The 14,164-nt window shown below is 39.6% G+C and overlaps 1 protein-coding gene across 2 annotated transcripts in view; it reads right to left on the bottom strand.

The window, feature by feature from the left end:
- LOC108570104 (ecdysone receptor) overlaps positions 1-14,164 on the bottom strand; it is a 142,650-nt gene that overhangs the window by 78,091 nt on the left and 50,395 nt on the right. For both annotated transcript variants that reach the window (XM_017931892.1, XM_017931893.1), the window contains exon 2: positions 7,634-8,665. In XM_017931892.1, coding sequence (XP_017787381.1) covers positions 7,634-8,108 — 475 coding nt within the window. In that variant the 5' untranslated portion in view covers positions 8,109-8,665. The remainder of the gene's footprint in view (positions 1-7,633; positions 8,666-14,164) is intronic.

The raw sequence follows: 14,164 nt of genomic DNA, 5'->3' as shown, positions 1-14,164 counted from the left end.
TTTACGGAGAATTTTCTGAAATCTCACGAAAAAGAATTTGTAGAATAGAATTTCTAGCATGGGACAATATGAACAAGTATTTTGTAGAGGAGAAAAAGTATTCTAACCTCAAAAATTCTTTCCGAAGGGTCAAAGTAAAGATACTAATATTACACTCTTGTAATATTATACTCTCTAAAAATACTAATATTACAAATTATAATATTTGCGGTGATATTGAGATGTTTACAGAGGAAAACATATTCTAACCTCAAAAATTCTCTTCGAAAGAGAACAGTAACCTTTCATGACACAAACGTGGCGTCTCTGAAGGTGTTTTACCTGAAAAAGGCAAACAGGCGAGCACCAATTTTCCTGATCCCTGACGTCTCAGAGAACGTATAAGCTCTAAATAACGCGCAGTATACACGTTACTCTATCTAGTAGTATTAACCTCACGCGTGTATGCATGCGTGTATGTGTTTGAAATGGCCGCCAACACACAGAACACACGTGCTGCTCGCCTCTGCTGGCACGTGTGAGTGGTGCATCTGTGCGTATTGTACACGTACACGTTCGTGCATCGCCACTCAAGGCCGTATCTGCATCCTGCTGCAATTCACACAGCACCACCCGCTATTAACCACGGAAAATCCACCGTGGGTTCTCAGACGAGTCACGGGGCCGTGGAAAAAGGGACACGGGGCTGACTATGTTGGGGCAGTCCCCTCATTTGAGGAAACCAATTTTTCATACTTGAGAAAAATATTTTTTTACTGACATTTTTTTAAATTTTACTCATCATAGAAATGCAATAATACCTTATTCTTGGCAATTTTTCATTTTTCACACGAGGTAAATATTTCTTATTTCTTTATTGAAATATCGTAATATACGTTACTTTATGCTTAGTTTACTGAATCGCGCATTTATCGTTATATGTTTGTGTAACGGCTATTGAGAGATTTTCGTTTTTTCAGTTTAACAGTTTTAAACTAACGTTTAGTTGCTGAATTTTTTTTTTTTTCTTTTTGTTACAGGAACAATTTTTGCGAAAAGTGGAAATTGTAGAAACAGAACATTTTTGTGAAAAATGATACACCGCAGCAGCAAACTAGTTCTGAAAATTGTTTTGCTATTGATTTTGCGAAATACTGTACAGAATGCTTTTAAAATTCTGATAAATGCGGCGTTTATTGTGGAATTGGATATTTTCTTTTTTTTTTTTTATATTTTGTTTCTCGTGGAATTTGTTTTGCTAACAATCTGGGGAATTGTGGAAAATAGAATGAATTTTATTGAAAATTTCTTCTTCGGTAGGGGTTTACAGATATTGGACGAAGAAATTTTTTAATTCTGAACAATTTTTTTTTTTATCTTCTTGTGAAGTTTGACTTTTAATATTTCACCGTATTTTTCTGCAAACATTTGGAAAGTAAAACCAATTTTTGTAGCAATCAAACAAGTAGCAAAGTTTGAAAAAATTTGCCACAATTTGCCAAAAGTGAATTTTTCCAACCTTCAAATTACATGTATTACAAAATTTGTAATTCTACATATTACCTCTGCGTTCCAGTGACATTTTTGACACTAATCTTTCAATTTTCTTTTAAATCTCTCGAGTTTACCATTTTTGTCCACTTCATAAGGAAAAAAATATCCAAAACTACACGTCCCTGACAGGAAGGTGCACATTATGGAAATTGTTTCAAATTTTTGCGGGCTACTGTTATCTTCTGTCGCACAGAGCCGACATGCGGGTCCAATCGCCAAACGAAATACCCATATCACGCCGAAAACCGGTTAGAACCCTCTCGATAATAGACTCTATTTCGTAATCAATGTCACAGCCCACATAAACGCGACTAAATGGAACGCGCAGTTCGGTGAAAATTAGTATGGGACACGACAGCTGCTCTGTCCTTCAATTTACACAGAACCCCTCCTAGGAACATATAAAAATCCTCAGTCCATTAAAATTAACCTACAAAATTTCTCCTTAAAAATGCAACAAAAATTAACCCCACAGCTCCAATTCAAATATTTCCCACTAAATTTCGTATTTTTTAAATTGGCTCGTCTCAGAGACGAGAGTGATTTTGTATTCCACTTACACCCAACTATGTGGAGAATTTTTGAAAAGCTCCAGGGTTTGAGTAGCTTTCAATTTTCCTCCTTTTTTTCAAAACAAAATTCTGCTTCTTAAAAGTGTGCTAGCTAGAGTTGCCGATTGATCGTATAAAAAAGATATTCAGAGTACAAAGGGTTAAATTAGAGAGAATGATACTTCCCAATGCAACCTATGAGCAGACAAAAAAATCGATAAATAAAAGAAACGAATGTGCAAGTGAAGATTGACTGATATTATTCAGGATATAATTTATCAATGAAACGAGCTGGCGTGAGGCTAATTGACAAAGAACGAAAGCAAAAGGATGAATCAGTGCAGTGAGGCGAGCATCGCGTCGCAAAAAAATTCAAGCGTTTTATCCACGACTAGCGAAGAAAAGTTATTACGGTGGTAATCGATAATTCAGCTCAATAAAACGGGAGAGAGAGAGAGAAGAGAGGAGAGAGGAGAGAGAGAAGAGAGGAGAGAAGAGAGAGAGAGGAGAGAGAAGAGAGGTGAGAGAGAGAAGAGAGGAGAGGGAGGAGAGAGGAGAGAGAAAGAGAGAAGAGAGGAGAGAGAAAAAGAGGAGAGAGGAGAGAGAAAGAGAGGAGAGAGGAGAGAGGAGAGAGAGAGGAGAGAGAAGAGAGGACAGAAAGAGAAGAGAGGTGAGAGAGAGAAGAGAGGAGAGGGAGGAGAGAGGAGAGAGAAAGAGAGAAGAGAGAGAGAGAGAAGAGAGGAGAGAGAAAGAGAGGAGAGAGGAGAGAGAAAGAGAGGAGAGAGGAGAGAGAGAGGAGAGAGAAGAGAGGACAGAAAGAGAAGAGAGGTGAGAGAGAGAAGAGAGGAGAGGGAGGAGAGAGGAGAGAGAAAGAGAGAAGAGAGAGAGAGAGGAAAGAGGAGAGAGAAAGAGAGAGAGGAGAGGAGAGGGAGGAGAGAGGAGAGAGAAAGAGAGAGAGAGAAAGAGAGAAGAGAGAGAGAAGAGAGAGAGAGAGAAAGAGAGAAGAGAGAGAGAGAAGAGAGAGAGAGAGAGATGGAGAAGGGGAGGTGTGAGCCGCACGTAACGCCAACACGAGAAAACAAGGGAGAAAAAGTTGCACCCTGCACACGATTAAAAGCAGCCAATTAGCACATGTCGCTGAGCAGTGGAATATATAACATTCAGCCCTATTTTTATACCACTCCGCGAGACACCAGCGCAAGCACTCATTAACCCTCGCGCGATCAGCTGGTTCCTGGATGAAAACACGAAAATCTACCACCGGCGAAATATTCTTTTTTTTTTAAATACTTTGTTACTTCATCAAGTGAGCAATTTAATATTTTGAAATATTACTGACTGAATTTTTTGGGATTTCTTCTATTCCATAGTACCTCCGTACCGTTCCAACCGTACCGACACTTTATGTATACCGTATCCGGTCAAATGATCGGTTACGAAATAATCATATTTTTCCCAAAAGGAATACAGGTGATTGTCAATTTAATATAGGAAACAACGCAGAAAATAGCCTCTAGATAATAATTAAAAAAAAATTACACACTTTTATTTTGAAGAAAATACGGGGAGAAAACAGGTGCATGGTTTTAAATCGAAATTTTAAAACCGGTAATTTGACCGGGGCGTGGTGCGGTTAGTGTTAAAAATTGCTGAAGTCTACCACATGCGAAATATTCTTTTTTTTTGTGTATTGCGTTTATTTTACGGAATGAAAACTACAGCGTTTCTTTTTTTTATATTTTGAGATATCGACAGAATTTTGTTTTGCTTTATGGAACGAGAAATATTGCTTTTTCTTTACATAGTTTGGGATATTACAAGTTTTAATACGTTTTTTAGTTTTTATTTTTTCATTTTTACGTTTTTTAATACGGATTGTTTTGGATTTCTTCCATATCCTGGGATAAAAATATTACATTCTGTAACATGTTCGTCGGTATTCAGAATTTTTTTGGATTTTGTCGGCTTTATGAAACGAGAAATATTGTATTTTGTAAATGTTTTTCAGGAACTACATTTTTTCAAATGCAAATTAATCCATTTTTCAGTTTACATTGAAAAAAAGAAATGGCTAAACAGCGGATTGGTATAAAATGTTTTACAGAATTGAAGTTATGAACTTTCGAAACTTTAAAAGTTTAAAGCGTGTGTTTAAGAAAATTTCCGAGAAGTATGGATACCTGAAGTTTTCACTTCAGAAAATTTGCTCTTCATAAATTAAAAGTTTCCCCAAAATAGCGTTGAAGATTCAAACTCTGTTCTTCCAAAAAATACAAAAATTGAAAAAGAGACCTGCTTTCTCTTCAGAAAGATTAAAATATTCATTTAATTAAATTCGAAGAAACCGAACTTGCACATCCATAAACTTACAAAAGAAAAAAGTAGGAAAGTTTTAAGAAGTCAAAAAATTTAAATTCTTGAAAAATTTTAAACACCTCCACGTCTGAAAAGCAAAACAAATTTAAAATCCCACAATTTGGACTTTTCGAATAATTTAAAAAATTTTGAATCCCGTCTTTGAAAAACTCAAAGCAAACAATTTCTGGTTAACAATATTCTTTCCCTGTGTAGTAAACCTTACCGCAGAAAGACGTGTTATTCAGCGAAATCCCTTAAAGAAGAGGGTAAAACGCGAGGCACAGAATCGAGACGGCCTACTATCTGTCGAGGGCCGAAATTTTTCAAGCCTCTTCTAGCAATGGAACAAAAGGTGGGAACAAAGATGAATGCGAGGCGCAGCTTGTCAGGGCAGAAATTCAGCCACGGCTTCCGCATTGAGAAAATTCTTGTACCAAATGAGACCTTAATAAGGCTTGCTTAACCTTATGTCTCTCTTTCTCAGATTCTTTTCCCTACGAACAAACAAAACTCTTGGGTAGATAAATAGTCCGGGGAATACAAAGGAGTGGAACGTATTATTTAACGTCAATGAAGCTTTTCAATATCTGATAGAGACCAACCAGCCAAGGTTTTCGTGTTAATTCCCCAGCAGAATTAAATAAATCGACGTCAGAAACGTAAACTGCTTATTGTTGTCTTTGTGCTTCTTCAATGTATTTTAAAATTCTCTTCATCTGCTTAATTCTCTTCTTATAGAATTCACTGAATCTGCGCACTGTTTGGGAAGCAAAAGAGTTGAAACCGAAAACTGGATAAAACTGTGTTGTAATTTTTCAATATTTTTGTTCGTTCGATATACGAAGCGTAGAATAATTCTTTATAATTTTTTGATATTTTTATCTATTGAAGTTAATACTTCAAAGAGAATTTTTCATATCTGCATTTGTCGAGATTAAAAATTGAATAAACATTTCAGACAATATTTTCACATTTCTATCGAGATTAGTGCACAAAAATTCTAGACGATTTTTCAATATTTTTATAGAAATTAAAAACTGAGCGGCATTTAAAAATTAAAGCGGCAAAGAGAACTTTTCATAATTTTTAATACCTCCATTTATCGAGATTGAAAATCGGATAAAAATACCCGACAATTTTTCACTATATTTATTCAAATTAAAAATTGGTTAAAATTTCTCACAATTTTCCAAGGTTTTTCAAAAAAGAAACTTCCTAATTTTCCAAAAAAAAAAAAAAAACAAACTTCTCAACCTAACCTAAAAATTGTAATCTTCCGAAATACAACCTCCATCTTATCATAATCTCAAAAAACAGCAATAACAACACCAGCATAAACTGTGCAGTTCCATTCTAATCAACACCACGATCTTGTTCCAACCGATTAAGAAAATTTCCAAGACCTCGACCACAACAATATCCACCCTCTATATTGTGCTTATCATGGCATCCATCGTTCCTCTGTATCGCGATCGTCGTTAAACGCCACTTCGACTCTCGATGCTTCGCGTGCATCGACGTTAGCACGCGAGTGAGTACGGTGCAGTATGGCAGTAGTGCAAGCAATCACTTGGATTGACGGAAGTGGACACGAGAGACACAACGGTTCACCATGTTGGTGGGGGCTCGCAGAGGAGACGAGGTGGGGAGAGGGGAAAGCAGGAGGGAACCGCGTGAGAGGAGAACGTGGCCGGTGACGTCACATCCGGCTCGCTCGTCGACGTTTCACTCTCTTTTTCTCGCAGAGAGCGACACAACAGAAAGAAACGCGCGAACGCGTGCACTGAATTCCTCGTGAACCTCGTGGTTCTCCGCTCGTGCTTCTTCCTCAGCAGGATTCACAACCGTGTGGTGAATTTTTTCGTTTTTTACCACGTGAAAGTTCCACCGAACAGGTTTTAGTTGAGTTCTTTTCTTTTTTTTTTTTTTTGGAAGCAGGTTGTTTTCACAGGATTAATTTTGGTGGAGTGTTCTTTTTGGAGGATTGTTCCTTGGTTCCTTGGGGTTTGTAGGATTTTGTTTAGGTTGGTATGACTCTTCGCAGAAGATGTGGTAGAGTGGTTTTGGAGACTGAGTTGATTTTCAGATGTTACAGACATTTCTTAGGTTGATGGAATCCTCGTTGGAAAATGTAATCCTTAGGTTTTGGGAGTTTAGGGAGTACTATGTTTAGGATACCAAGGGTTTCAGAAAGTTTTTGACTTTAATATAAAAGAATACAATTGTCCCTATGTTCTACTGGCGATGTAGAATGATGATAGTAGTTTTCTATCAAACTTATTGTTAGTAAATTTTCATGAACAAGCTTCTACCATAATAAAGATCCTTCTGTCTGTAAAGACAGCTATTTCATGATCATGTTCTTCTCTGGAAGTAGCGAACTATAAAAGTATCCTAAAGTTCACTGGAGTATTCATTCAAAAGGTACTGTAGGAACTAAGAACTACTTTGCAAACTAATATGAATCACAGATTACGAGACACTTCATCTAGAATTCTCATCGAAAGACTTCTGAACATTTATTCTACACCCCAAGGTTCAGAAATGTCGGTTTGACAAACCACTACAAACACCAGTCTCGTTTGACAGTGTTTGTAAATGTTTGAAAACACTGAGAATAAGAAAAAAATCTTAGTCAGATCTGCAAGTTTCCACTGACTCGTCAAACACTGTCAAACCACTTACAAACGCCAGCCTCGATTGACAGTGTTTGTAAATGTTTGAAAACACCAGCAATAAGAAAAAAAATCTTAGTCAGATCTGCAAGTTTCCACTGACTCGTCAAACACTGTCAAACCACTTACAAATGCCAGCCTCGTTTGACAGTGTTTGTAAATGTTTGAAAACACCGGCAGTAAGAAAAAAATCTTAGTCAGATCTGCAAGTTTCCACTGACTCGTCAAACACTGTCAAACCACTTACAAACGCCAGCCTCGTTTGACAGTGTTTGTAAATGTTTGAAAACACCGGCAGTAAGAAAAAAATCTTAGTCAGATCTGTAAGTTTCCACTGACTCGTCAAACACTGTCAAACCACTTACAAACGCCAGCCTCGTTTGACAATGTTTGTAAATGTTTGAAAACACCGAGAATAAGAAAAAAGATCTCGGTAAAACTTCCAAGCATGTGTCAACTGATTTATCAATCGTCAAACAACCCGAAACAACGTGAAACCAATGTCTCTCCACTTACCTATCTTACTGTTGGGACTGTAAGGATCGTAGCTGCTGGTGCTCATAGGGCTGGCGTAGCCGTTGTTGCTGCCTGGCTGTTGCTGCTGATGCGCCAGCGGGCTGGAGTGTGCCAACGGTGGTTGCTGTTGCTGCGACTCGGTCAGCTGTTGCTGAGGATTCGTGTAAACCACATGCTGGCCCTGCAGCGTTGCTGACGGCGATCCAGGGCTATTTGTTGCCAGCCAATCGTCAGGTCTGGCGCTCTTGTTCCCTGTCGCGATACCAGCGAACAGGCCAGTTGACGCGGCCACTGGTACGGTCACCGACGACGCCGCGTTAGTCGTCGACGTTCCAGCCAGGTGCTCGGGCGTCTCAGCCTTGACCAAGGTCAGGGAAGCCGCTCCTGCCACCACAGAGGCGATCGTCCCGACGCCTGTCACCCCTGTGCTCGAGCCTCCGTTCGTCGTGTCCATGCTGGAGTCGCTGGTGTCCATGCTGGACGTCGCTGGGTCAGCAGTGGCTAACCTGGAAGTGGCTGCCAACACGACACCCCCCGTGCCAACCACTCCCGACGCCTCATCGTAACGCACCGCTACGTTGCCGCTCACTAAGCTGGCCACCGTGACGGCTCCTCTGTTCACCTGTCCCTCACAGCCTCTTCTTCTTTTTTGCTCTCTGCTCTCTTTATTAATTCACCCGGTGTTCTAGGTTGCTATCGGGCGAGATTCGAGGCGGTTTGCTCTAAGGTCCGGCGACTTGGCGGTGCTTTTTCTAGGCAGTGGTTGCACGTCGTCGCTCAGAAGCACCAGACTTGTTTTTTCTTCAGTTACTTTAGCTGGGTTCTTTCGGCTGATCCTGCACAGGGCTGGTTCGAGTGGTGTTTCAAGAGATGTTCGACTGTGTGAATCGAGCACAGGCGAGTGAGATGGGTGAGTTGGGTATGGCTCTAGTCGAGGGACTTCCTCTACCGCATCTTGAAGTGAGCCTCGAACCGCGGCTCCAGGTGCATACTGGGAGGGTTAGAGCGTCGCCCAGTGCTCTGTTGAGGTTTCTGCAAGCAGAAATATTGAATTGTTCAGTTGAAATTGAAATTTTCTCTTTTTTCTCAATTCTGAGTTGGATAGCAGTGACAAGATGTGTCACACATTGCAACAATAAAACACTTAAACGTTTAGCACTGTTGATACATTTGAAATAAGAACAAATTAGTTCTACGATCGTGGAATAAATTCTACTAATTGAGGTTTTCTAACAATAGAACGTGATCCATATAAAACGACCCAAGTTCTGCGTCACAGAGTAGCAAAGTGAATTTGTTGCACCAATTGTAAAGACTGCCATCCGTTTCGACAGGCTACTGTGGACGTTCCATCAGGTATTTTCGACAGTCACGCTATCCGATAAGATAATTAGAGGCGTATCTGAAGAATGTCGTGTGACATAAATATAATAAGATTAGAACACTCGACGCGTCAGTGGGTTCAGTGTACCCAGAATTTGCATTTCAATCGTCGTGCCTACCGCATTATCAATTAACGCGAAGGCTCGCTTTATCGAGAGCGGATCTCGATAGCTTATCGCAAAGGACGCGTTATTGTTACACCTGTCACGATTTCGAGTCATGATTAAGCACGTCTCGCCGGATGTAATTTACGGGGTGGCTAAATTTCTCGAAAATCTTCAATATTCCAATCTCACTCTGTTTATCCTATGTTCATGTACGCAACACGATCAAATATTATTTCAAATCTGCCTGAACCTTGATCTTTTAATTTTCAAAAAAGATAAACAAAAAATACAATAATAGAAATATCGAAAATGTCGCAAAGACAATAAAGAAAAAGTGCTGCAATAATATTCAGTTAAAGAAAAAATATGCACTGTACCTAGTTGACAATGAAATAATCACGAACATTTCGTTTTATTTTATTTTGACATTAACATTTTTGGTATTCAGAGGTTGCAAAATTGCTCCAAGATTACTGACAGTTCCCTGATACATATTTCATAAGAAACATGTGCCTGGTGTTGAACAGCAGAGACCATACGACACGCCATTACGTTTAGGGGGGATTTTAGATGGCAATTTCCTTTTGCGTGGAGAAATCGTGGGTAATGATACGCTTGAACGATCGGAGGAGCAGCGAACGATGGGATGGGAGGTGGATATTCTTGGTCCTCTGATCTAAACTTTCTGCTGGCTTGCACGTTAGCGCCAATATACCTAACCCCCTCTCTATCTCGCCACAACAGTAAACATTGATAGTCAAACGATTTCGAACGGCCACAAAGCTTGTTTCGGATGAAAAATTCAGCACTCTAATGGAAATTTTAATTCCCGATAAATATTTGTATTCCGTTACTTTGTTATTTTCAATATTTTGTGTTTCAATTCTTTTTTTTATCGAATTACACGAAAAATTAGCAATTCAAACCAAACAAATGAATTAATAACGAATAACGCAATGCAGACTTCTGAATTTTTTAAAAAGTGTCTCGTGTTAGTATACACGTAAAAAAAAATATTTTTCCGTAGTATACGCTTGTCTCAATAAGCAGTGAAAAAGTCGTGAAATAATCTGAAGCAGTTTTTCTGAAAAAAATTCTTAAAGAGAGGGCAATGTTTTGCACGTCGAAGCAAGTGAATTCTCGTAATATGAAAGGATTTCGTTGAACAACTTGAATTTCTTCGATGTTAAATAAGAAAGTCGGAATGGATCTGACAGTCGAGAGACTGTCGTTCAATGCAACGGTGTAGCCACGTGGAAATTGAGCAATTGAGAAAGAAGAGGATTACGACAACGCAGAAGTTGCGTCTCGGTGACACGTCGCTTGGAACAATGCAACTGTAAATTGATAGGATGTTCGTCAGTTGTAGGACACATTTTTATCGAGAAACGAAGAGTGAAAGCAGCTTTCTGTTACGTGGACAGTCGTTTTTCATAACTGACAACTGCAATTTGGCCAAAAATGCGAAAAGCAGACAAGAAAGGTTCAACGTAGAAGAAAAAAGTAATTTAAAAATCGAATTTGAAAATAAATTGAAAATGTACACTTTTTAATATAGATAAACAAGAAAAATTTAAGGTAGCGTTTTAAGTCACTGTCGATTGTTACAAATTACTAATATGAATAGCTACCACAGTCAAATCCTTTCATACGTACACAAATTTCACAAATTTTCAAACTACATCTCCCCTCAAAAATATAGGCTTAAACATAAAAATTCTGTTCCCTCTTCCATCACTTTATAAGCCCTTTCCAACACCCTACACATTAATTATTACTATTCAAACTTCCAAAAATTTGAGCAATTACCTTCCATTTCAAACTTCCTCAAAAGCGGTCCCGTAGAAATTCACAAAAGAAAAACAAAACACTTATCAGCACCCAAAAAAAAAACTCCATAACAAAATTCACAAAACTGCTAACTGAGAACTGAAAATATAAAAAACACACGATACAAGCCCGGGCAATATCACTTCACGGAAAGAACAACAGCGTGGAAACGATCACGAGAGAAAAACACCATAAAAACTGCTCAACGGATCACATGGACCGCTGGTGGCGACCGCTGCGCCATCTAGGATGCTCCAGTCGGTTTCTCGAGGGGATTAGGAGGCACGGGGAATTCCCAGAGACGCGAGAAGAGGGAAGGAAACGTTCGCGAAACGACGTGGTATACGCGCGATTCGAGGAGACGAGTCGCGCAGCGTGACGCAGTTGCCCAAACTGTCTCTCCCCACCCCACCATGGCGTTCCATGGGCCTTGAAACGGTGGCCAATGGCGGGACAACGAAGGCAGTCTGGGTCCCGCGACTTTCTACGCAGCTCCGGCTTGGCTGGCCCCAAAACGACTACTGAGAACTGGCATTGCGCCGCGCACAGCCACCGACCCTCCCTCCAGCCCCACCTGGGCCGTCGCCTCTTTTGTTTACCCACAGTTTCGCTCCCCATGGAGCCCCGTAACGGGTCTGCTCCGTTTCCTGGTACCTCGTCGGGATCCACGGAACGGGTTCTGACGTCTTTGGAATTTTTTCAGGGGTCTTTATGTGGGTATGGATGATGGGTGAGCGGTTGGGTTGGTTTTCAGGACTTTTTTTTTGCAACGCTGGGAAGTGGAGGATGGGTATTGCGATGTGATTTTGAAATTTTTTGAGAATTAGCTTTATGACGTTGAAAGGTAGATGTGAACGTTTAACCCTAGAGCGGTCTTCGGGTCTTTTTCGACCCACCGCCTTTTTTATATTTTTAGTCATTTTTGCTGTTATCAAGTTTACGTTCCTTAACATTATTTTAAACGTTTATTGCCTAGGTTCATATGTCGCGTTGGAAACAAAAATTATTACACATAAGGTCTTAGGTGCTTTTTGACCCAAAAGTCTTAAGTGTACAGTCAAAACAAAGAACGCAGTAGGGTTAAGATGGTTTCGATGGATTCTGATAATTTTCGAACATTCTGGGAGATTTGTTTGGGAGGTTAGGTTAGTTTTAAGATGTTTTGGAATTCTTTAATGGAATCTTGTGAGATGTTGGGGCGAGGAGGAGAAAATAGTTTAGTCTAGTTGGATTTTCTGACGATTTTTAGTTATCTGAAGAATGGATTGAGAAGATACAGTAGATTTGAAAGAGTTCCGATGTATTTGGAATCTTTTCGGGAATTTTATCGTGACTCTGCACAGTGAATTTCAAGTTTAGACTAATATGGACGTGGTTTCTGACCATTTATAAATTTTAGGTTAGTTCAAAACGGTTATAGCACTTCTCAAATTTTCTGCGAAGCTTTCTTTGGTTCTAGAAGGTAGATTAAACGACTAGGTCACTGTCGACAAGTTTTTCAACGTTCCTACAATTTTTCAAGAACTCTTTTGTGGCGCTATAAGATGGATGAGAGGTTAGGATAGTCTGAATAGGTTCCAAAATGGTATAGCCTGAATGACTTCTCCGTTTCCAGAACTGTCTGATTACTTTTCACAGATGCTTTTCATAATGTACACTGGGGGATTAGATTAGTCCAAACAGCTTCTGACACCCTTCAAATCATTCCAAACATGTTTTCACTAGAAAATATACAAGAGACCAAATTAGTCCAAATAAAGTTCTCCAAACTCTTCCAAAACTTTCTCACAACTTTCCTTAGTATTGGAAGTTACGTTGGACCTTAGGTTATTTAAATCCCTCCGAAAAATCTAATCAAATTTCTTATCGAATGCCAAAAAATGAAAGAAAGGAAACAAGTACTTCAGAAACGTAGAATGATTTGTAGAATTCCTCGAGGACAAACCGAGAGACCACAGTTCCCTTATCGCAGGACCGATCTATCGATCAATGGTGCATGTCGCTTCAGCCGAGACCGTGTGCCCGAAAACAGCGATTTATTAATCACCGTTGTCATCTGGAACACGCACGGTCGACTTCTGACAATAGCAGCCCGGTAGGTCGTGTGTCACCGACAGAACGAGCCAACCTTGCTCTGCACGTCGTTGCAGAGGACTAATCGATTATTAAAGTCGGACGTGGTGCATCGACGACGACGACACGCGGCATAATCCTGATATTTGGATGGGACATTATGACGGAATCAATTTTCACTGCAAGATGTTGATTAATTAACGAGGATGTAGGTGTCGCGTTGACGATGGAACATTACCTATCAAGTGTCACAATGATTCCACTGGCTTGCGACACGATTTTTAATGTAAACTTCATGGCAACATCAAGGAAATTAAAAATTTGAAATTACTTTGAAACTTGAAACGACTTAAACGAAAGTAAAAATTTAAAAAAAGTTCATGCAGAGTTCCTGAGGAAATTATAAAAATGACTTCGTGACTAAGCGCAATATTGTGTTGTAACATTTTAAATTGTTGGAAAATATATAATTTTATTTTGTTAAATTTCACTCGAGTACTAAGAATTACAATGAACTAATTAATCGCTCAATTTCGCAGTAAATTTTCAACGAAACTGAATAAACAAACATTTCAATTAACGAAAAACAAAATTACGATTAAAGCACCAACAAGTAGGTAACAAACAATTCCATAACCAAAAAGCAACTTAAAGAAGAAACAATCGATCGTTCATACGAAATTAAGCAAAACCTCCATTTAACCAGAACGAAATAAAATTTCCACCAAAAGGTAACCACCCCAAAATTCAAAATTCCAACGAATCGAAGAAAAAGTCAGAAGAATGCCTCGAGATGAGCAAAATGAAATACTGCGGAAAAGTAAAGGGAAAAAAAATTCAAAGATAACGAGTTACCGCGCAGCAGTCCCTAAACTTGTTTTCCATCGGTTCTCACCGACTGAGAAGCCTCTCTGTAATATGCAAATTCGATCGAAGCGTAGATATCCCGCGGGACAGCAGGAACGGGGCTAGAAAGTTCGAAAAGTCCGTCGAGAGGGGATGAAAATCGCGCGAGCAGTCGTGCAGCTAGTAGAATATCGATCCGTCGCTCGTCTACGCCCCTACTGCCGCCCAGCTCATGGGATTCTCGGTAGGGGGGCAGCCTAACCTTCGACACTAACCCTGACCCACCCCACTG

Source organism: Habropoda laboriosa, unplaced genomic scaffold, assembly GCF_001263275.1.
Source record: "Habropoda laboriosa isolate 0110345459 unplaced genomic scaffold, ASM126327v1 scaffold9, whole genome shotgun sequence".
Classification (NCBI taxonomy): domain Eukaryota; kingdom Metazoa; phylum Arthropoda; class Insecta; order Hymenoptera; family Apidae; genus Habropoda; species Habropoda laboriosa.
The sequence above is the reverse complement of the archived record's forward strand: the minus strand, read 5'-3'. Positions and strand labels throughout refer to the sequence as shown.